The following is a 25,513-nucleotide window of genomic DNA, read 5'->3' on the forward strand; positions in this document are numbered from 1 at the left end:
TGTTTCAGTCTGTTTATTAGATAGTAATAGTCACGCACATACATCAAACATAACAATACGTCATCAAAATCAAGATTGAACGCTGCAACTAGTAACAAAGGACATTAGTCTAACCAGGCCTAAAAGTGCATCAAGGGGGAGGGGACAGCGTCAAGGAGAAAATGCAATCGTTAACCAAACTGCTAGTCTCTCCTATTCGCTAGTATTGCCTGATCTCAAGCCTGTTAGCAAGTAACAGGGTCGGACCCAATTAGTCACTGGGACCTGGGTGATTGGTTATTATGAAACAGAGGGGTCCCAGACTGTAAGGCAGTTATTCAAGATTACAATATAGTAACAGTAATTGGAAGAATTCATACAGCATATGAATTAGAGGTTACGATGTTTTATTTCACAGAGTAACCAAATGAACCGATAAATGGTTTATACAATTTCAACGTTTTTTATGCAATTCATAAGCATATTGGTGCCCACAAGGAAGAGGGGGTGGGAAGTGAAGTGAGGGAATTCATGTGAAAACAGTGAAAAAATACATAAATAATCAATTGCACATCATTGATCAAGGATTCTTATTCACACTGGTCTCCTCAGTTCGGAGCCATATTCAAACGGGATGAGTCACAATAAAATATCAAAAGAAACAATATCTCCTTATTATGGCTGTGTAAATCCTGTGTAACCATAGGAGTACATGTCAAGGAAAACGTCTACGTTTCGACCCAATGCGGTAGGGTGATTGGCCCTTACAAGGCGGGTCTTCATCAGGACATTAGGGCAGTGGGCAAACCTCCTAGGGTGAAGAGAGAATGAAAGACTACTTAGCAGGGTCAAAAGTTACCAAATTGCCTCTGCGTATGTGATACGAAGGGCAGGACATTAAAAACAGTATTAAAAAGGACTATCATGATCACATGGCTATTACCTTAGGAATGGAGGGGCGATGCAGTGGCCTTGGTTGGGGTCGTTCTCGCATGCGAGTAATCTAAACGTGAAACGGAACCCAAAGAAATTAGGCCCATGTACATCTCAAAAGGAGATACAAAATACTGATTGTTACCACAAAAAAGAGAGATTATGGACATTACCTCTGGTCCCGTTCAAGTCGTCGGGAAACTAATCGACAGATCTAATCTACAGATAAATGAGAAAGGTGTTCCCGTCAGTTAAAATCAATGGGAAATATTGGCGCCTTAGCGCGTTCGTGGGTATTTATCTGCAAGAACCGAGGGGTTACCTTGTCAGACGCGTTAGGTGGCGTGGTCTCGAGGCAAGCAGTACAGGCGGCTCTCGTAACCAGGAAGTCAGGTTGGAGGGGCGTGGTTACGTTTATAACGTCAAGTGCAGACACAGTGGAGGGACTCAAAAGTAGCGGTTGCTATGGGATGATAGACGCTTAGAAAGCCTCAGTGGGTGCGTGCATGTAAAGGAACTCTTTTGCACCATTCATTCTGCAGACACAGATCTATACCATATTATTACATATTTGGTGCATGTACCTACCCAACATGGCGGTAAGATGCCCATCAGATACATGGATCATTGTTGTGCTCCACCCAGGATGCATTGTACGCACATCAAATTGTAAGCGTTGGCGGCTTAACATGCGTGCATGTACCTACCGTGCACGGCGGTAAAATGCAATTACATTTGGTTGTTAAACTGTTGGCAAAAGGAAAGCAGAAAGACCAATGTCTGTATCAGGAAATATTTACAGGGTTCTTAAAGAATCGCAAGTTGGGCAAAACTGCTATCAGATTCGTTCAAACCATTCCGCACTGAGTCAAAAATTTGCATCCATTTCAGTTCTCTAACATTCAAGATAGGTGCAATGTTACCGCCCCTAGGGCCTAGTTTAACCTGTTCTAAAATGATCCATCTCAGGCTTTCTGGTAGGTGGTTATTTTTAAGACAATGTTCCACAAGGGGTGCACCCTCCACCGTGCATCTTATTCTACTACAGTGTTGTAGGAAGCATGCTTTCATGCGCTGTTGGGTTTGTCCGACGTATATCAGATCACAAGGACATATAATGCAGTATATTACATCCTCAGTGTAACAATTGGTGTGGGATTTGAGTTTCCACACGGTGATGCTTGAAAGTGAACTCCTTGGTTTGGATAGTTGACGGGCAGGCCTTACAGCTCCCACATTTGAAATGTCCCAAGATCGGAGGCAAGTTCCAGAGGGAAGTAATGGAGGGCGTAGGAGTAGTGCCCAGGAGTGAACACACCACATGGTCACGTATGTTCTTGCCTTTCCTGAAAGAGTGTAGAGGTAGGTCTAGGCACCCCAAATCATTTGATATCATTGGCCAATGTTTATTGACCGCTTTTTTAATCTCATTACTCTTCGTGCTGAAGGTGGTGACACAGATGAGTTTATGATCATTACTGTTGACGCGGTTATTGGGTTGTAATAGCGTCTCCCGAGGATTGAACCACGCTCTCTTGCGGGCCTTCTTAGTCAGTCTTGTTGGGTACCCTCGTTCAATTAAACGTTCCATCAATCTTTGTGATTCGTCCATGTAATCTTCCTTCTTGCTGCAGTTCCGTCGTATCCTGAGGAATTGCCCGAAGGGTAGATTGTCCCTCAGGCTCCTCGGGTGATGGCTCGTGTATTGCAATAAAGAGTTTCGTTCTGTGGGTTTCCTGAAAAGGTTGGTATGGAGTACCCCATTCGCAGCAATGATTGACAAGTCTAGGAAGTTAATCTTATGTTTATCAAACTGGATCGTGAATTGTATGTCGCGCGATCTGTTGTTGAGCCAGCAGAAGAAAAGGTTTATGTCATTATCTGTGCCAGACCAGATCAGGAGGATGTCGTCTATGTATCTCATCCATAGTTTAATCCCTGACCGGAAAGGATTAGTATCATTCAAAATGAAAGATGTTTCAAATGTGGACATGAAGATGATCGCTAGGTCCGGGGCACCCCCTTGGTCTGTAGGTAGAAGCAGTTCTGAAAGATGAAGAAGTTACGCATCATCGCGATTTTCAGTAGTAGGACAATAAATCTGGTAGGGACCCGTACAGGAGCTACCCGTTTCTCCAATGCCAGAGTCGCCACCGCGAGTGCTTCGTCCTGGGGAATACTCGTGTACAGTGACACAATATCACATGTAGCCAGTAGTTCCTTACTTTGGTCGAAAGGGCGTCCGTCAACTATATTGATTGTATGTGTAGTATCGCGCAGGTACGTTTCGGTCTGTTCAGCCAGCGGTTTAAGAAAAAAGTCTATGTAACGACACAATGGTTCCAATATCGATCCACACCCCGACACTATTGGTCGTCCCGGCGGATTTTGTAGATCTTTGTGGACTTTGGGCAGCGCGTAGATCGTTGGTATCCGGGTTTTTTTTGGTTTAGATACTGATATTCTTGTTCCGACAGGAAACCCTCATCCAGACCTTCTTTGGTAATCCTTTGTATTTCAGCTGCCAACTCCTTTGATGGGTCACCGGGCAGTTTCCTGTAGCTAACCCCATCCGATAGTTGCCTCATAATTTCATCTCTGTAGTTATTGACATCCTGAACAATGATGGCACCCCCCTTATCGGCCGGTTTTACTATGATGTCCATGTTGTCCTTAATCGATGATAGAGCCAGGCGCTCAGCTTTGCTGATATTGAATTTGGTGTACTTAGTTTCTTTCAGAATTTGATTCACATCTCGGAGGACCAAACTTTCGTATGCCAAGATGGTACTGGTCATGGCACAGGTAGGAGGGACGAAGGTAGAAGGTGTTCGAAGACCAGTTGTTGTTCCTGTGTTCGTGGGTGGTTTGTCTTTAAAGAAATATCTGAGTCGGATTTTTCAGAAAAAATTATGGAGTTCCCTGATTGTGTTGAACACATTGGGTCGGGATGTCGGCACAAAGGAAAGACCACGACTCAGTACTTTGATCTCTTCATCGTTGAGGCTTTGTGATGAAATATTAATGACAGGGTTGCTAGGCGGTCTTACCACCTGTAATTCTTCCGGCGGGTGGACCTCTCTCCATGTTCCTCCTGTGGGAAGTGGACCTGTTTCGTGCCTCTCCCTCTGTCGTTGCTCCAAGTGGGGTCCACACTTTGTTGGCCTCTGCCACCACCCCTGTTCCAGTTGTTCCCTCGCCCTCGTGGGGGTCTCCATCCTCCCCGTCCTAAAAAAGATTGGGGATAAGCTGGGCCGTATGTTTCTTGATAGCCGTAATTGCCACTTGGGTCAGCCTGAGCAGAGTCCTCTCCAGAGCTGTAAGAGGAGTCGGAGAAGGTCGAGAAATTACGTCTCCCCCTATACCCGCCTCGGCCGCGGTTGGTGAATCGTCCTTGTTGGTCTTGGCGATAGTAGTCCTCTTGTAGATACGGGTATGTTTTTTTCTTATCGTACAGACGGACGTCCCGGGCAAGTTTTTCAAGTTTCTTCTTAATAGTTACGGTCTCAAAATCCTGAAGCGTTGCGACCAATTTAGACAGGGCTTCTTTCGAATTAGTGAGTGTCGTGTCTCCAATGATTTCAGCTCTAAGCTCAGAGATCTCCTTGGTAAGTTCTTGAATTTGTTCCGCAGCTGTCTCTATGCCTAACACCATCCAATGTCTAGAGCAGTTGTTAGCGACACAGCTAAATCCCTCTCTAAACTTTGGGACGTCCACGAATATTGCCGGTTCTACCCTCACTTGTAGACCTGCTGGGATAATGTTAGATTGTAGACATTGTGTCAAAAAGTGTCCATGCAATTTAGTTCTGATTAGCTTTTTTTCAAGGCGCCAATATTTCCCATTGATTGTTAACTGACGGGAACACCTTTCTCATTTATCTGTAGATTAGATCTGTCGATTAGTTTCCCGACGACTTGAACGGGACCAGAGGTAATGTCCATAATCTCTCTTTTTTGTGGTAACAATCAGTATTTTGTATCTCCTTTTGAGATGTACATGGGCCTAATTTCTTTGGGTTCCGTTTCACGTTTAGATTACTCGCATGCGAGAACGACCCCAACCAAGGCCACTGCATCGCCCCTCCATTCCTAAGGTAATAGCCATGTGATTATGATAGTCCTTTTTAATACTGTTTTTAATGTCCTGCCCTTCGTATCACATACGCAGAGGCAATTTGGTAACTTTTGACCCTGCTAAGTAGTCTTTCATTCTCTCTTCACCCTAGGAGGTTTGCCCACTGCCCTAATGTCCTGATGAAGACCCGCCTTGTAAGGGCCAATCACCCTACCGCATTGGGTCGAAACGTAGACGTTTTCCTTGACATGTATTCCTATGGTTACACAGGATTTACACAGCCATAATAAGGAGATATTGTTTCTTTTGATATTTTATTGTGACTCATCCCGTTTGAATATGGCTCCGAACTGAGGAGACCAGTGTGAATAAGAATCCTTGATCAATGATGTGCAATTGATTATTTATGTATTTTTTCACTGTTTTCACATGAATTCCCTCACTTCACTTCCCACCCCCTCTTCCTTGTGGGCACCAATATGCTTATGAATTGCATAAAAAACTTTGAAATTGTATAAACCATTTATCGGTTCATTTGGTTACTCTGTGAAATAAAACATCGTAACCTCTAATTCATATGCTGTATGAATTTTTCCAATTACTGTTACTATATTGTAATCTTGAATAACTGCCTTACAGTCTGGGACCCCTCTGTTTCATAATAACCAATCACCCAGGTCCCAGTGACTAATTGGGTCCGACCCTGTTACTTGCTAACATACTTTGCGCAAGCGCTGCTTGCGAGGTCTCTCTCTCTCTCCTTCCTTTAACTATTTCACTGTAAATATTGTGGCTATTTTTCTAGCTAACACAGAATGGTAGATAAGGACATTCTATCTTTCTCTGAGGACTATATACAACAGCTTCTTAATGATCCAGCTAATATCTTTCTATCATCCAGTATACCGCCTATTGACTTTTCCCTGAATGATAAAATCAGTAAATTGGAACGCCTTGAAAAAAAGCTAATCAGAACTAAATTGCATGGACACTTTTTGACACAATGTCTACAATCTAACATTATCCCAGCAGGTCTACAAGTGAGGGTAGAACCGGCAATATTCATGGACGTCCCAAAGTTTAGAGAGGGATTTAGCTGTGTCGCTAACAACTGCTCTAGACATTGGATGGTGCTAGGCATAGAGACAGCTGCGGAACAAATTCAAGAACTTACCAAGGAGATCTCTGAGCTTAGAGCTGAAATCATTGGAGACACGACACTCACTAATTCGAAAGAAGCCCTGTCTAAATTGGTCGCAACGCTTCAGGATTTTGAGACCGTAACTATTAAGAAGAAACTTGAAAAACTTGCCCGGGACGTCCGTCTGTACGATAAGAAAAAAACATACCCGTATCTACAAGAGGACTACTATCGCCAAGACCAACAAGGACGATTCACCAACCGCGGCCGAGGCGGGTATAGGGGGAGACGTAATTTCTCGACCTTCTCCGACTCCTCTTACAGCTCTGGAGAGGACTCTGCTCAGGCTGACCCAAGTGGCAATTACGGATATCAAGAAACATACGGCCCAGCTTATCCCCAATCTTTTTTAGGACGGGGAGGATGGAGACCCCCACGAGGGCGAGGGAACAACTGGAACAGGGGTGGTGGCAGAGGCCAACAAAGTGTGGACCCCACTTGGAGCAACGACAGAGGGAGAGGCACGAAACAGGTCCACTTCCCACAGGAGGAACATGGAGAGAGGTCCACCCGCCGGAAGAATTACAGGTGGTAAGACCGCCTAGCAACCCTGTCATTAATATTTCATCACAAAGCCTCAACGATGAAGAGATCAAAGTACTGAGTCGTGGTCTTTCCTTTGTGCCGACATCCCGACCCAATGTGTTCAACACAATCAGGGAACTCCACAATTTTTTCAGAAAAATCCGACTCAGATATTTCTTTAAAGACAAACCACCCACGAACACAGGAACAACAACTGGTCTTCGAACACCTTCTACCTTCGTCCCTCCTACCTGTGCCATGACCAGTACCATCTTGGCATACGAAATTTTGGTCCTCCGAGATGTGAATCAAATTCTGAAAGAAACTAAGTACACCAAATTCAATATCAGCAAAGCTGAGCGCCTGGCTCTATCATCGATTAAGGACAACATGGACATCATAGTAAAACCGGCCGATAAGGGGGGTGCCATCATTGTTCAGGATGTCAATAACTACAGAGATGAAATTATGAGGCAACTATCGGATGGGGTTAGCTACAGGAAACTGCCCGGTGACCCATCAAAGGAGTTGGCTGCTGAAATACAAAGGATTACCAAAGAAGGTCTGGATGAGGGTTTGCTGTCGGAACAAGAATATCAGTATCTAAACCAAAAAAAAACCAGGATACCAACGATCTACGCGCTGCCCAAAGTCCACAAAGATCTACAAAATCCGCCGGGACGACCAATAGTGTCGGGGTGTGGATCGATATTGGAACCATTGTGTCGTTACATAGACTTTTTTCTTAAACCGCTGGCTGAACAGACCGAAACGTACCTGCGCGATACTACACATACAATCAATATAGTTGACGGACGCCCTTTCGACCAAAGTAAGGAACTACTGGCTACATGTGATATTGTGTCACTGTACACAAGTATTCCCCAGGACGAAGCACTCGCGGTGGCGACTCTGGCATTGGAGAAACGGGTAGCTCCTGTACGGGTCCCTACCAGATTTATTGTCCTACTACTGAAAATCGCGATGATGCGTAACTTCTTCATCTTTCAGAACTGCTTCTACCTACAGACCAAGGGGGTGGCAATGGGAGCCGCCTATGCCCCGGACCTAGCGATCATCTTCATGTCCACATTTGAAACATCTTTCATTTTGAATGATACTAATCCTTTCCGGTCAGGGATTAAACTATGGATGAGATACATAGACGACATCCTCCTGATCTGGTCTGGCACAGATAATGACATAAACCTTTTCTTCTGCTGGCTCAACAACAGATCGCGCGACATACAATTCACGATCCAGTTTGATAAACATAAGATTAACTTCCTAGACTTGTCAATCATTGCTGCGAATGGGGTACTCCATACCAACCTTTTCAGGAAACCCACAGAACGAAACTCTTTATTGCAATACACAAGCCATCATCGGAGGAGCCTGAGGGACAATCTACCCTTCGGGCAGTTCCTCAGGATACGACGGAACTGCAGCAAGAAGGAAGATTACATGGACGAATCACAAAGATTGATGGAACGTTTAATTGAACGAGGGTACCCAACAAGACTGACTAAGAAGGCCCGCAAGAGAGCGTGGTTCAATCCTCGGGAGACGCTATTACAACCCAATAACCGCGTCAACAGTAATGATCATAAACTCATCTGTGTCACCACCTTCAGCACGAAGAGTAATGAGATTAAAAAAGCGGTCAATAAACATTGGCCAATGATATCAAATGATTTGGGGTGCCTAGACCTACCTCTACACTCTTTCAGGAAAGGCAAGAACATACGTGACCATGTGGTGTGTTCACTCCTGGGCACTACTCCTACGCCCTCCATTACTTCCCTCTGGAACTTGCCTCCGATCTTGGGACATTTCAAATGTGGGAGCTGTAAGGCCTGCCTGTCAACTATCCAAACCAAGGAGTTCACTTTCAAGCATCACCGTGTGAAACTCAAATCCCACACCAATTGTAACACTGAGGATGTAATATACTGCATTATATGTCCTTGTGATCTGATATACGTCGGACAAACCCAACAGCGCATGAAAGCACGCTTCCTACAACACTGTAGTAGAATAAGATGCACGGTGGAGGGTGCACCCCTTGTGGAACATTGTCTTAAAAATAACCACCTACCAGAAAGCCTGAGATGGATCATTTTAGAACAGGTTAAACTAGGTCCTAGGGGCGGTAACATTGCACCTATCTTGAATGTTAGAGAACTGAAATGGATGCAAATTTTTGACTCAGTGCGGAATGGTTTGAACGAATCTGATAGCAGTTTTGCCCAACTTGCGATTCTTTAAGAACCCTGTAAATATTTCCTGATACAGACATTGGTCTTTCTGCTTTCCTTTTGCCAACAGTTTAACAACCAAATGTAATTGCATTTTACCGCCGTGCACGGTAGGTACATGCACGCATGTTAAGCCGCCAATGCTTACAATTTGATGTGCGTACAATGCATCCTGGGTGGAGCACAACAATGATCCATGTATCTGATGGGCATCTTACCGCCATGTTGGGTAGGTACATGCACCAAATATGTAATAATATGGTATAGATCTGTGTCTGCAGAATGAATGGTGCAAAAGAGTTCCTTTACATGCACGCACCCACTGAGGCTTTCTAAGCGTCTATCATCCCATAGCAACCGCTACTTTTGAGTCCCTCCACTGTGTCTGCACTTGACGTTATAAACGTAACCACGCCCCTCCAACCTGACTTCCTGGTTACGAGAGCCGCCTGTACTGCTTGCCTCGAGACCACGCCACCTAACGCGTCTGACAAGGTAACCCCTCGGTTCTTGCAGATAAATACCCACGAACGCGCTAAGGCGCCAATATTTCCCATTGATTGTTAACTGACGGGAACACCTTTCTCATTTATCTGTAGATTAGATCTGTCGATTAGTTTCCCGACGACTTGAACGGGACCAGAGGTAATGTCCATAATCTCTCTTTTTTGTGGTAACAATCAGTATTTTGTATCTCCTTTTGAGATGTACATGGGCCTAATTTCTTTGGGTTCCGTTTCACGTTTAAATTACTCGCATGCGAGAACGACCCCAACCAAGGCCACTGCATCGCCCCTCCATTCCTAAGGTAATAGCCATGTGATCATGATAGTCCTTTTTAATACTGTTTTTAATGTCCTGCTCTTCGTATCAAGCCCGTGCTTGTTTGGAAATGAATTGCACAGAGAAGGCTTCGCAGTGAAGTATACACTTTCAACTTGTTTAAAAATTTGTATTGCAGTGCAGCGCTTTGTATCTGCTTGCAGCGCGTTTTTGCTAGGCATCTTTTAGGCTTTAAACAGCTTAGAAGTTTTAATTGGTGGGATACTGTGTGTTTCACGGTATACTCGCTATACTTTTAATAGTATGCCCGCTTACCTGCACATTAAATCGTGACCTCACCGCTGCTTTGCGGGTCTCTTGCCACTAACACCGCCATCTTGGGGATAGTGGGGACGTGATTTAGGCGCCATTTCGGGGCAGCGTTCTAGCTGTCAGGCGGCTAGTGTAGCACGTCTATTTAAGACGGTCGCGCTGGCAATTAAGTCCCGTGCTTGTTTGGAAATGAATTGCACAGAGAAGGCTTCGCAGTGAAGTATACACTTTCAACTTGTTTAAAAATGTGTATTGCAGTGCAGCGCTTTGTATCTGCTTGCAGCGCGTTTTTGCTAGGCATCTTTTAGGCTTTAAACAGCTTAGAAGTTTTAATTGGTGGGATACTGTGTGTTTCACGGTATACTCGCTATACTTTTAATAGTATGCCCGCTTACCTGCACATTAAATCGTGACCTCACCGCTGCTTTGCGGGTCTCTTGCCACTAACACCGCCATCTTGGGGATAGTGGGGACGTGATTTAGGCGCCATTTCGGGGCAGCGTTCTAGCTGTCAGGCGGCTAGTGTAGCACGTCTATTTCAACCAGGTACATGCCAGCGCGCAGCGATGACGCGCAGCAAGCGTGCCGTGGGCGCGCCGGAGGCTCGCCAGAGGCGAGCCCATCTACGCCCATCCGCGCCCTACCGGGACTAGGGGCTACAACCCCTGGCCAATTTGTTACATACAGTAGAATTGCGCTATTACAACTTAATCGGGCGAATGTAGAACTTCCCCAGGAATGCATAGCTATACTACAATATGAGGGCCTATTTAAACATAGACAGTCGAAGGATGTAACAAAACCTCGCATGACGGATAATATCCTGAATTACGGGTTACTAAACACTCGCTCTTTACAGAGACATAATTTAGAAGTTTTTTTCTTTATTACAGGACGGTGATATAGACATCCTCGGGGTCACAGAAACGTGGCTTGAGGAATCCTCAACCCCAGATCTGGTCGCCTCTCTCCCCCCAGGTTTCGAGGCTATCTGTCACAATCGTACAGGTACTAAGAGAGGAGGGGGAGTAGCATTTTTATATAACAACAGTTGGAAACCGGAAAGGATATGCGCAGAATCTTTGGGCGGAGCAGATACCCTTGGAGTGAAATTTGAGAGGGGTACCATCTGTTGGGTTATTTTGTTGGTATATCGCCCCCCTTGGGCTGAATCAATCTTTCTGGATCATCTACTAGAGCTCATACATGACCTGAGGTCTCGTTATGACAACTTCATGATCATTGGAGATTTTAATTTCCATTGGGAGCTTTCCCCAAAGGTAGGACAAGCCCTTCGTCTTGAAGAGGCTCTAACGACTCTGGGTATGCATCAAATAGTGACCGGCCCCACCCATGAGAAAGGCCATACTTTAGATCTGGTATGGTGCTTAGACTCACTGCCAGATTCCATTAGTACCACACCATGCGCTTGGTCAGACCACTATTTAATTATTGGTCAGCAGAAAAGCAACTGGGTGGGGAATAAACAAAGAACTACGTGGAAAATGGTAAGGAAATGGGGTAACATTAACCAGGAGGAGCTGGTTGGACACTTATTAAATACAAAGGAAGCAACTATAACCTCTGAGAATGTTGAGCTCAGCAGTCAAAAATTATTCAATAAATTAAAAAAATGCCATCGATGTCGTTGCTCCAGAAAAAAGGGTGAAATGGGTGGATAGGGGGAGGGGAGCTCCTTGGTTTGATGAAACTCTAAGAACCAAGAAACAGGCACTCCGCAAGGTGGAGAGAGCCTGGAGGCGGGATTATAATGGCAATACTCGGAACCTGTATATACAGGAGCTTGCACAATACAAAAAGGCCATATTGGCCAGGAAAGCAGATTTCTTCGAAAATAGAATAAAGACTGCTCAGTTGCCTCAGAAAGAAATTTTTAAAGTACTTAAGGAATTGCGAAATACTAAAGAACAGAAACCTGATTTTTCACAGGAAGACTGCCAGAATTTTCAGGATTTCTTTATTAGGAAAATCGATAACCTCTTAGGAGAAATTTCCCAGATGCAAAGTTTTGACTGCCCATTACATATCTTGCAGGACCCTCCTGATGTACGGTATCCTATAAACAATCTGCCCTTGATTACTAAGGAAATTCTGGCCACCCTGACAGAGAGAGTAAACTCGGGTTCGCAGGTAGATCCTTGCCCACCCAGTGTTTTTAAGCTCGCGATGCCAGGAGTGGAAGAGGACGTGCTTACCCTCTTTAATAGATCCCTAGAGACAGGACAGGTCCCGGTGTCCTTTAAAGAGGCAAGGCTGATTCCGCTTCTTAAAAAGCCAGGGGCCGATGTTAAAGATCATAAAAATTACAGGCCCATTTCTCAATTACCTTTTCTGGCAAAAATGATTGAGCAGCATGTTTTGAGTCATCTTTCAAAACACTTGGAGACCAACGCCCTATTAGAGCATAATCAGGCTGGCTTACGAAAAAATCATAGCACGGAGCTGGTGATGGTATCCATTTTAGATGAACTAAGATGTAGAGCCGACAAAAAGATCCCGGGGGCCCTGGTGCTGTTAGATCTCTCAGCAGCGTTTGACACGGTGAATCACAACCTACTGTTAAGACGCGTGAGAGATCTGGGCATCGGGGGGACCGCGCTGGGCTGGTTAACATCATTTCTGCAGGGAAGATCGCAGAGGGTCCAGCTGTCAGATTTGGTCTCTACATCTGCGGCAATAACATGCGGAGTGCCGCAAGGATCTGCCCTCTCACCGCTCCTTTTTAATATATATCTACAGCCACTGATTTTGGCTCTAAATCAAATGGAGTGTCAAATTTTTAACTATGCCGATGACACACAGATTATCATACAAATTGAGGAGTCATCTGATACCCAGGCTAGGTTACATAACATCTTAAAATACACGACTAATTGGATGTCCACCAACTCCTTGAAGATCAACCCAGAAAAGACCGAAGTATTGCCTATTACCACCTCAAGCAATCCGTGGAACGATCTTCTCTGGCCTCAGGAGTTGGGTAGGACACCGACACCTGCAAAAGTGGTGAAAAGCCTAGGTATCCATATAGATGGTAATCTATCTATGATAAATCAAGTGTCTTCGGTGGTTGGCACTTGCGTTGGCCTCCTAAGGCAACTTCGGAAAATTTTCCCAATGCTCTCATTTTCCACACGAAGGACGGTGGTGTCCGCAATGATTCTAGGACGTCTCGACTATGGGAATGCCCTTTACATTGGGCTCCCCCAGCAGCAACTTTCGAGACTACAAATCGTGATGAACGATGCTGCCAGATTAATTTTTGGAAAGCCCAGACACACTCATGCCTCTCCTCTCTTACGTCAATTACATTGGCTTCCGATTAGGCAGAGGATCTTATTCAAAGGCTTGTGCATCGCTCATAAAGCGATCTATGGCAACTCACCCAATTATATTAAAGCCAGGTTGGTGCAATATACACCTAGATGAACTTTACGTTCAGCGGATGACGCTCTTTTAGTAAATCCGCGTTATCGCCTGACCACTCTGGGTGGACGAGCTTTTTCAACCACGCTCCCCTCAGCCTGGAATAAGTTACCATTAAGGCTCAGGAAGGAACCAAATTTAATGCCTTTTAGGCGATCTTTAAAAACAGAGCTTTTTCGAGATGCATAGGGTATAATGTAACTGGGGTGTCTACTCTCTGAATGGTTCTGGTTTTCTTCAAGTACAAGCGCTTAGAGACTAATGGGTGATAATGCGCTATATAAATATAATAAATAAATAAATAAATAAGTATCACATACGCAGAGGCAATTTGGTAACTTTTGACCCTGCTAAGTAGTCTTTCATTCTCTCTTCACCCTAGGAGGTTTGCCCACTGCCCTAATGTCCTGATGAAGACCCGCCTTGTAAGGGCCAATCACCCTACCGCATTGGGTCGAAACGTAGACGTTTTCCTTGACATGTACTCCTATGGTTACACAGGATTTACACAGCCATAATAAGGAGATATTGTTTCTTTTGATATTTTATTGTGACTCATCCCGTTTGAATATGGCTCCGAACTGAGGAGACCAGTGTGAATAAGAATCCTTGATCAATGATGTGCAATTGATTATTTATGTATTTTTTCACTGTTTTCACATGAATTCCCTCACTTCACTTCCCACCCCCTCTTCCTTGTGGGCACCAATATGCTTATGAATTGCATAAAAAACTTTGAAATTGTATAAACCATTTATCGGTTCATTTGGTTACTCGGTGAAATAAAACATCGTAACCTCTAATTCATATGCTGTATGAATTTTTCCAATTACTGTTACTATATTGTAATCTTGAATAACTGATCTCAAGCCTGAGCTCAAACCAAAGGACAGCGACACACCTCTGAAAACACTGTGTGCCATGCCCCCTTCACCCTGTTAAAAGTGCCTAGATTCTGCTCTGTTTCTGGCGAACTTTGTGCCCTCCACTGGCTGCCCTTACAGGAGGGGGATACATTTAAAGCACTATGTATTACCCATAAGGCCCTACGTGGAAAGGGACCCCGTTACTTTCAGAATTCTTTCTCATGGTATTTACCCCAAAGGCCCCTTAGGCCATCTACTGCCCATTGAGCAATGATCCCTAAAATAAGAAATCCAGATGGGGCGGCAGACGTCTTGCCCATATCGCCAGTAAGTTATAGAACTCTCTCCCTTTACCCTTAAGATCCCAATCTAGTCTTCCTTCTTTAGAAAGTCACTAAAAACGTGGTTGTTTCCCCCGTCAGCAATTTAGTCTTTTTCTCCTTTCCTGGTGTTTCTAAGGACCCACTTAAACACTAAGAAATCTCATTCATTCATTAATTCACCCATAGGCTAATACACTGTCTGCAAAACGTCTGACAGCGGCCACTTGGGTGAAGATCTACTGCTGCCCAGGGTGGTCCACCCTCGGCTTACTAGGTATCCAACTGATGCCACCACACCCCTCGCCGCCATTGTGCTAGTTGCTGCCAGGAGGGCCTTCTCACAGGTCAACATACCAGTCTGTGTTGTGGGAAGCAAAGTAGCCGAGACCCCGATTAACTATTCCCAGTGCTTTAAATGGGCGGGTGCTCTCAGGTACTAAGTACCGGCACCCAGCACTGCTCCAACACTTTTCATGTGAGAGTACCACCACATCTCAGCAGCAAATGGGTACTCTATGACAAGGAGTCCCTGACTCCTATATTTCCAGTTCAAGCACTGACTATGCCTTTTTATTTGCAGCACGTAGGATCTATGTTCTTGGCTTAGCTTTTGCCAGGGTGGCCCTCACAGGGCTCTTTAACTACATTGTTTACCCGAGATTTGTGCAGCAGCCTGAGGATTTCCCTCACCAATGAGCATACTACATCCAACTCCACCCCAAGGAATCCACTGGACACTGCACTCAGTTCCTCCTTCAGATCCTCAGGTGGGATCCCAGCAGGCATCCCCAGCACACTGAGGTGGGTCTCCCGCCACAAATAATCAGGTCTAGGACTCCATCAAAGGCCTTCCCTCTATTGCACTAGAAGTAAAGTCATCCAAGCCCAACACCACTGTAGACCCGTCCCGGTGACCCCAGTGTTGCAGCTTCCTTGACGTTGTATCTTGCTTTCTCCCAATCCGCACCACTCTTCGCCATACCTTCCAATGTATCCTCCATGAGCTCACTGCCCTTCCAGCGCTTGCTGCCTCCTCCCCCATATAGAAGTTTAGGATGTGCCAGAACAAGTTGATGTAATCGCTCTTTTTTATGGAAAAAAATCCAATGTATTGCTTCTTTATTAGTTTTAAGATACTTGACTCTTTGGGAGTTTCTGAGTCATGCAAAACAAAGGCAGGTCAATGTATCCCACAATGAGAGGTGTTACTCTGAGCCACAGATGTCCCGTCCTATGACGTACAAAGTCATGCATGCTTGTCTAGTAATAACTGAGCTTGTCTGATGCTTCCAAAGGCCAAAGCCAAGTTACTTACAAAATGTTAGATATCTGCCCAGGGCTAACTATCAGAAATGTATGTCTGATATTCAGATCACAAAGTAAAAAATGTTTCCATGGTGTTAGACAGAGATGCCAATTTTTGTACTCACACAGTCAGGTGTCTTGTACTCAATTCAAAGATGGTCTGTCTCATTCTGCCATTCAGAGATGTCTGTTTATTACCCAGACAATCAAGTATATGTAAACCACAGACAAGCTCAGAGGTATATAACTGGTACCTTTACAGTCAGAGATGTATGCCTGGAACTCACATACTCAGACAGTCAGCGATGCCTGTCATTAGCACAGTCAGACACACATAGCCATAGATGTCTGATAATTGCAGAGTCAATGGTGCAGCCCTGGTAGTCACCTAGTTAGAGATTCCTGGTACTCACATACTCGGACAATCAGAGATTACTGGTACTCACATACTCAGACAGTTAGAGATGCCTGGTACTCACAAACTCAGTCAGAGATGCCTGTCACTAGCACGTTTAGACGGACATGTTCAGAGATATCTGAAAATTACAGTCAAAGGTGCAGTTCTGATAGTCACCTAGTTAGAGATGCCTGGTACTCACACAGTGAGAGATTCTTGGTACTCCGAGAGTCAGATGTCTGCTACTCACACAGGCAGACGCATTTGTGGTACTCACGCAGTCAGAGGTGTCTTGTACATCAATAGTCCGACATGCATATTTGTTACTGACAGTCAAGGATGCATGGTTGCTATTCCCAAAGTCAGATATGTTTCGTACATCAACATTTCTGAGGCAAATGTTTTGTACTCACAGAGAAGTTTAGTACTCACAGTCTGAGATGCATGTTTGATATTCCCACAATCAGAGATGCATTAGTTCTCACAGTCAGAGATGTTCTGTAAGTCCAAAGTCTGACATGCATATTTGGTACTCAGAGGCAGAGATGCATGTTTGGTGCTCTCACAGAGATGTCTGGTACTCACACAGCCACAGACGCATGCTTAGTACTCACAGCCTGAGATGCATGTTTGATATCCCCACAGTCAGAGATGCATTAGTTCTCTCACAGTCAGAGATGTTCTGTAAGTCCAAAATCTGACATGCATATTTGGTACTCAGAGGCAGAGATGCATGTTTGGTGCTCTCACAGAGATGTCTGGTACTCACACAGCCCCAGGCACATACTTAGTACTCACAGTCTGAGATGCATGTTTGATATCCCCACAGTTAGAGATGCATTAGTTCTCTCACAGTCAGAGATGTTCTGTAAGTCCAAAATCTGACATGCATATTTGGTACTCAGAGGCAGAGATGCATGTTTGGTGCTCTCACAGAGATGTCTGGTACTCACAGCCCCAGACGCATGCTTAGTACTCACAGCCTGAGATGCATGTTTGATATCCCCACAGTCAGAGATGCATTAGTTCTCTCACAGTCAGAGATGTTCTGTAAGTCCAAAGTCTGACATGCATATTTGGTACTCAGAGGCAGAGATGCATGTTTGGTGCTCTCACAGAGATGTCTGGTACTCACATAGCCCCAGGCGCATACTTAGTACTCACAGTCTGAGATGCATGTTTGATATTCCCACAATCAGAGATGCATTAGTTCTCACACAGTCAGAGATGTTCTGTAAGTCCAAAGTCTGACATGCATATTTGGTACTCAGAGGCAGAGATGCATGTTTGGTGCTCTCACAGAGATGTCTGGTACTCACACAGCCCCAGACGCATGCTTAGTACTCACAGTCTGAGATGCATGTTTGATATCCCCACAGTCAGCGATGCATTAGTTCTCTCACAGTCAGAGATGTTCTGTAAGTCCAAAGTCTGACTTGCATATTTGGTACTCAGAGGCAGAGATGCATGTTTGGTGCTCTCACAGAGATGTCTGGTACTCACACAGCCCCAGACGCATGCTTAGTACTCACAGTCTGAGATGCATGTTTGATATCCCCACAGTCAGAGATGCATTAGTTCTCGCACAGTCAGAGATGTTCTGTAAGTCCACCGTCAGACATGCATATTTGGTACTCAGAGGCAGAGATGCATGTTTGGTACTCTCACAGTGATGCCTGGTACTCACACAGCCCCAGGCGCATATTCAGTACTCACAGTCTGAGATGCATGTTTGATATCCCCACAGTCAGAGATGCATTAGTTCTCACACAATCAGAGATGTTCTGTAAGTCCACAGTCTGACATGCATGTTTGGTACTCAGAGGCAGAGATGCATGTTTGGTACTCTCACAGTGATGTCTGGTACTCACACAGCCCCAGGCACATACTTAGTACTCACAGTCTGAGATGCATGTTTGATATCCCCACAGTCAGAGATGCATTAGTTCTATCACAGTCTGAGATGCTCTGTAGGTCCACTTTCTGACATGCATGTTTGGTACCCAGAGGCAGAGATGCATGTTTGGTACTCTCACAGTCTGAGATGCATGTTTGATATCCCCAGTCAGAGATGCATGTTTGATACTCAGAGGCAAAGATGTCTGGTACTCACACAGCCCCAGACGCATGCTTAGTACTCACAGTCTGAGATGCATGTTTGATATCCCCGCAGTCAGAGATGCATTAGTTCTCTCACAGTCAGAGATGTTCTGTAAGTCCACAGTCTGACATGCATATTTGGTACTCAGAGGCAGAGATGCATGTTTGGTGCTCTCACAGAGATGTCTGGTACTCACACAGCCCCAGACGCATGCTTAGTACTCACAGTCTGAGATGTATGTTTGATATCCCCGCAGTCAGAGATGCATTAGTTCTTACACAGTCAGAGATGTTCTGTAAGTCCACAGTCTGACATGCATATTTGGTAGTCAGAGGCAGAGATGCATGTTTGGTACTCTCACAGAGATGTCTGGTACTCACACACCCCAGACACATGCTTAGTACTCACAGTCTGAGATGCATGTTTGATAGCCCCACAGTCAGAGATGCATTAGTTCTCTCACAGTCAGAGATGTTCTGTAAGTCCACCGTCAGACATGCATATTTGGTACTCAGAGGCAGAGATGCATGTTTGGTACTCAGAGGCAGAGATGCATGTTTGATATCCCCGCAGTCAGAGATGCATTAGTTCTTACACAGTCAGAGATGTTCTTTAAGTCCACAGTCTGACATGCATATTTGGTACTCAGAGGCAGAGATGCATGTTTGGTACTCTCACAGAGATGTCTGGTACTCACACACCCCAGACACATGCTTAGTACTCACAGTCTGAGATGCATGTTTGATAGCCCCACAGTCAGAGATGCATTAGTTCTCTCACAGTCAGAGATGTTCTGTAAGTCCACAGTCTGACATGCATATTTGGTACTCAGAGGCAGAGATGCATGTTTGGTGCTCTCACAGAGATGTCTGGTACTCACACAGCCCCAGGCACATACTTAGTACTCACAGTCTGAGATGCATGTTTGATATCCCCACAGTTAGAGATGCATTAGTTCTCTCACAGTCAGAGATGTTCTGTAAGTCCAAAATCTGACATGCATATTTGGTACTCAGAGGCAGAGATGCATGTTTGGTGCTCTCACAGAGATGTCTGGTACTCACAGCCCCAGACGCATGCTTAGTACTCACAGCCTGAGATGCATGTTTGATATCCCCACAGTCAGAGATGCATTAGTTCTCTCACAGTCAGAGATGTTCTGTAAGTCCAAAGTCTGACATGCATATTTGGTACTCAGAGGCAGAGATGCATGTTTGGTGCTCTCACAGAGATGTCTGGTACTCACATAGCCCCAGGCGCATACTTAGTACTCACAGTCTGAGATGCATGTTTGATATTCCCACAATCAGAGATGCATTAGTTCTCACACAGTCAGAGATGTTCTGTAAGTCCAAAGTCTGACATGCATATTTGGTACTCAGAGGCAGAGATGCATGTTTGGTGCTCTCACAGAGATGTCTGGTACTCACACAGCCCCAGACGCATGCTTAGTACTCACAGTCTGAGATGCATGTTTGATATCCCCACAGTCAGCGATGCATTAGTTCTCTCACAGTCAGAGATGTTCTGTAAGTCCAAAGTCTGACTTGCATATTTGGTACTCAGAGGCAGAGATGCATGTTTGGTGCTCTCACAGAGATGTCTGGTACTCACACAGCCCCAGACGCATGCTTAGTACTCACAGTCTGAGATGCATGTTTGATATCCCCACAGTCAGAGATGCATTAGTTCTCGCACAGTCAGAGATGTTCTGTAAGTCCACCGTCAGACATGCATATTTGGTACTCAGAGGCAGAGATGCATGTTTGGTACTCTCACAGTGATGCCTGGTACTCACACAGCCCCAGGCGCATATTCAGTACTCACAGTCTGAGATGCATGTTTGATATCCCCACAGTCAGAGATGCATTAGTTCTCACACAATCAGAGATGTTCTGTAAGTCCACAGTCTGACATGCATGTTTGGTACTCAGAGGCAGAGATGCATGTTTGGTACTCTCACAGTGATGTCTGGTACTCACACAGCCCCAGGCACATACTTAGTACTCACAGTCTGAGATGCATGTTTGATATCCCCACAGTCAGAGATGCATTAGTTCTATCACAGTCTGAGATGCTCTGTAGGTCCACTTTCTGACATGCATGTTTGGTACCCAGAGGCAGAGATGCATGTTTGGTACTCTCACAGTCTGAGATGCATGTTTGATATCCCCAGTCAGAGATGCATGTTTGATACTCAGAGGCAAAGATGTCTGGTACTCACACAGCCCCAGACGCATGCTTAGTACTCACAGTCTGAGATGCATGTTTGATATCCCCGCAGTCAGAGATGCATTAGTTCTCTCACAGTCAGAGATGTTCTGTAAGTCCACAGTCTGACATGCATATTTGGTACTCAGAGGCAGAGATGCATGTTTGGTGCTCTCACAGAGATGTCTGGTACTCACACAGCCCCAGACGCATGCTTAGTACTCACAGTCTGAGATGTATGTTTGATATCCCCGCAGTCAGAGATGCATTAGTTCTTACACAGTCAGAGATGTTCTGTAAGTCCACAGTCTGACATGCATATTTGGTAGTCAGAGGCAGAGATGCATGTTTGGTACTCTCACAGAGATGTCTGGTACTCACACACCCCAGACACATGCTTAGTACTCACAGTCTGAGATGCATGTTTGATAGCCCCACAGTCAGAGATGCATTAGTTCTCTCACAGTCAGAGATGTTCTGTAAGTCCACCGTCAGACATGCATATTTGGTACTCAGAGGCAGAGATGCATGTTTGGTACTCAGAGGCAGAGATGCATGTTTGATATCCCCGCAGTCAGAGATGCATTAGTTCTTACACAGTCAGAGATGTTCTTTAAGTCCACAGTCTGACATGCATATTTGGTACTCAGAGGCAGAGATGCATGTTTGGTACTCTCACAGAGATGTCTGGTACTCACACACCCCAGACACATGCTTAGTACTCACAGTCTGAGATGCATGTTTGATAGCCCCACAGTCAGAGATGCATTAGTTCTCTCACAGTCAGAGATGTTCTGTAAGTCCACAGTCTGACATGCATATTTGGTACTCAGAGGCAGAGATGCATGTTTGGTGCTCTCACAGAGATGTCTGGTACTCACACACCCCAGACACATGCTTAGTACTCACAGTCTGAGATGCATGTTTGATAGCCCCACAGTCAGAGATGCATTAGTTCTCTCACAGTCAGAGATGTTCTGTAAGTCCACAGTCAGACATGCATATTTGGTACTCAGAGGCAGAGATGCATGTTTGGTACTCAGAGGCAGAGATGCATGTTTGATATCCCCGCAGTCAGAGATGCATTAGTTCTTACACAGTCAGAGATGTTCTTTAAGTCCACAGTCTGACATGCATATTTGGTACTCAGAGGCAGAGATGCATGTTTGGTACTCTCACAGAGATGTCTGGTACTCACACACCCCAGACACATGCTTAGTACTCACAGTCTGAGATGCATGTTTGATAGCCCCACAGTCAGAGATGCATTCATTCTCACACAGTCAGAGATGTTCTGTAAGTCCACAGTCTGACATGCATGTTTGGTACTCAGAGGCAAAGATGTCTAGTACTCACACACCCCCAGACGCATGCTTAGTACTCACAGTCTGAGATGCATGTTTCATATCCCCACAGTCAGAGATGCATTAATTCTCACACAGTCAGAGATGTTCTGTAAGTCCACCGTCAGACATGCATATTTGGTACTCAGAGGCAGAGATGCATGTTTGGTACTCTCACAGAGATGTCTGGTACTCACACAGCCCCAGACGCATGCTTAGTACTCACAAAGTCAGTGAAATCCTGGCTCTCGTTGAGGACCTCCATGACGATGGTGGCAAGTGTCCTTGGGGGATGCTCTGCTGTCCTGTGATGAGCACTGAGGCTGAGGGCTTCTGGTCCTCAGGTCTGAGAGACTCTTCCTTCCACAGGGTAAATGAGGAACTGAGCCCTGTGCTGCTCACTGGTGCAGACAGACACCCTTCAGCCACGCCCGCGCATGGGGCTATATGGTGGCCCCAGTGGGATTGACATGAAGGCTGATAACAGACCCAGACAATGGAAAGAAGCACCATTGAGTGTGTTGTGGTCTTTGCCCCTTTGCGCTATATCCGGATATTCAAATATATTCCCTGGGACTGTTGGGCAGTCAGGACACTGTTTGCCCATGTTTCTGACTGCTGCAACAGCTGGCAGTAGAAATTCAGTGGTACAAAGGTTGAGACATAAATGTGGTTCACTCCTAGTTTACCGTTGTACAGTTGTTGATGAAAACTGTATTAAAATGCCAGCATTGTTCAATGTAGTAAAGGTTCCTGATTGCTTGTCTGACTATGGTGGGGAATAGATTATAACAATTATGCACTTGTTTACAATATGTGTTAGAATATTTGATTATATGTTAGGGCAATACTGCCTTTTGGTGGACCTTGATAATTTTTTTGTAGTTACTCCCCTTCCAAGCTCTCTACGCACTGTAGGATTTTAGCAATTGTTATTCTGATAATAAGTAAATATGTGTATGAATGTGTTATTTTATATATCTGTTTGTCCAAAAAAAAAAAATCTTTCTTAGTAAAAAGAAGCAAATAAATTGAAAAATGGACGTGCACATTTTACAAATTTTCTTCAACACAAAATAAATTAGGGTTATTATGGTTGAGACTAGTGTTAGGATAAGGATGAGGTTAAGAGTTAAGTTTAAGAGTAAGGGTTACGGGTAAAGTTAGTGCAAGGAGCGGAATTATGTGGATAGCTCTAAAATTATGGTTTATTGTAAGAACTAGAGTAAATGTTAGGGTGAGAGGTTAGGGCTCAGGGCTAGGAAAACTGTTTGAGTAAATAGCTAACACCAGTTGTGGACAAGGCGTCTGCATTTATGCAATTCGGTTGCTGTTTTCCTCATAGTTATGGGTTTGCACACAAGACACCTAATCTATTTTTAGCTAACTCAAATGGATAAAAATGTACCCAAATAAAAAGCACCAAATGTCGGTGCCATGAATTGGCACTGAAGGTGTTAGTTGGTCACTTCTCTGTTGGCGACTGGATTCTGTTGGTGGTTTTCAACTGTAAGTGAGGAAGTGACATTTTTCCTTAGATAGTATTAATATGTGTTTAAAGTGCTAAAGGGATAAAAGGGCAAAATAATGAAATAATACTAACACAGAATGTACCACACCATACTGCATATTGTGCCTTTTCAGTCTATATAATTTGATCAACCTTGCCACATAATGTGTTCCTCCATTGTCGTATAATTCCAGTAGCCCTGGGTGTGCGTTAGGGTGATTAGGATTAGGGTTAGGTAAAGTTTAGGGATGTGGTTGGCATTAGAGGTATGAATTAAGAGTTAGGGTAATAGTAAGTGAGGTGTCTAAGGGTTAGGGGAAAGGTTAAAATAGGTTCAAGGGGCATATTAGGTCTATTATGTTGTTTTACCATTACATTTCAATATCTATAACTGAGATACTTGTAAATGCGAACATTTTTGTCATAATTTATATAGGTCTACATTTTCCTTTAAATGTATCACATACAATCCCTGCAACACACTAGAATCACATTAGTCTCCAGGTCTTTGGCTTGTATATAAATGTCCCTCTCCCATCTCCCTCCTCTGCTGTAGCCATACCCTCGGGTATTTACATTTCTCTTTGACATTGTAGGATTATCTTGGCTCATGGGACTGGGTGCCAAAAGATCCTTAAGATTGAATGTGTAAGCAACCTTTTTAGCGGTACTCCTAAAGCAAATTCACTCTTTGTTCCGGCAAATGTTAGCCGCAATCCACTTTCACCTCCTGGCTTACAAGCAGTATATCAGGGTAAAGCTACTGTTTTGAGAATGATGAACTCAACAACTAAACACTCTTCTCTGAGGAATTATATATTTCCCTCCATGGTCTCAGAATCAGGATCCCTTTCATTTACTTCTTTCTTCAGCTATCTCCGAATCTCTGACTTTATCATCCATACCCCTTCTGTAGTTAAATTCAAAATGGCTTCTACTGCATCTGTTCGAAAACACAAAAATCCCATATTGTTCTTCGCTATCAAAATTAATTTCTCTAAATTCACAATAAAACATAAAACCTCCAAAATAATTTTACTAGGCACAATTGGACTCCTAACTCCTTGCAATCCATAATCAATATGTTGTCCTAATTAACTATCATCCTCACACCTCTTTCTTTCTCAAATAAGCCGTAACTGCCCTTCAATTCTTTGTGGAACAGCAGGGGACCGAAAACAGACCAAACGGTACGCTCACAAATGGAAGTTGGTTGTCTATATATGAACTGAAGTTATCAATGTCTCGCCGCTGCTATTTAAACTGAAAAATATCAACCTATTAGATCCAATTTCAACAACCAGTGTTCTTCCTAAAAAAAGTCCTGCAAAAGATGGATTCTGTACAACTTGAATTGCCTGTAAATCCTATATTTGCTTAAATTCCTCCAGATTATCAAGAGTCTCCATCATTTATCCTTTTCTACTACAAATATTACACTCACAGACACCTCTTTGTACTCTGATATCCTATTTACTGTACCTTTCCTCAGCATCTGATGCCCTTACCGTTTCACCAGATGTCTCTGCTCTTCTCTCCTCTAGCATCTCTATCCACTTCACCTGTCATTCTAGAAGTGTCTCCAATACCCAAGGGTCTGACATTATACTTTAGCAAGTCTGGTAAAACATTCAATCTGCTGCCCATTCTTTTTTTTTATCATAACAAACTTTATTGAAATTTTACAGCAAGTACATCCATCATCATATTCAGCTAGAGCACTGCAATGGGAAGCATACCAATAGAATAGAATAGAATAGAATAGAAGAGTATTTCTATAGCGCCTAACTACCCGGAGGCCTCGTAGCGCTTGTGGAAAAGAAAAGCAGAACGGCATCAGTCCGCTGAGCTAAGGAAGCATTCCAAACAGATGTGTTTTAAGAGCTTGCAAAAGGTCAGCAGGTTGTTGTTCCCCCGCATAACTTGGGGAAGGGAGTTCCA

At 44.3% G+C, this 25,513-nt stretch overlaps 1 protein-coding gene across 1 annotated transcript in view; it reads right to left on the reverse strand.

Annotated features, from left to right (window-relative positions):
- The window catches only part of CXCR5 (C-X-C motif chemokine receptor 5), an 85,300-nt gene extending 62,875 nt beyond the window's left edge, over positions 1-22,425 (reverse strand). The window contains exon 1 of the mRNA XM_078682218.1: positions 22,289-22,425. Coding sequence (XP_078538344.1) covers positions 22,289-22,327 — 39 coding nt within the window. The 5' untranslated portion in view covers positions 22,328-22,425. The remainder of the gene's footprint in view (positions 1-22,288) is intronic.
- Between the last annotated feature and the right edge of the window lie 3,088 nt (positions 22,426-25,513).

The sequence above is a fragment of the Lissotriton helveticus genome, chromosome 3_1 (assembly GCF_964261635.1).
Source record: "Lissotriton helveticus chromosome 3_1, aLisHel1.1, whole genome shotgun sequence".
In the NCBI taxonomy this organism is placed as follows: domain Eukaryota; kingdom Metazoa; phylum Chordata; class Amphibia; order Caudata; family Salamandridae; genus Lissotriton; species Lissotriton helveticus.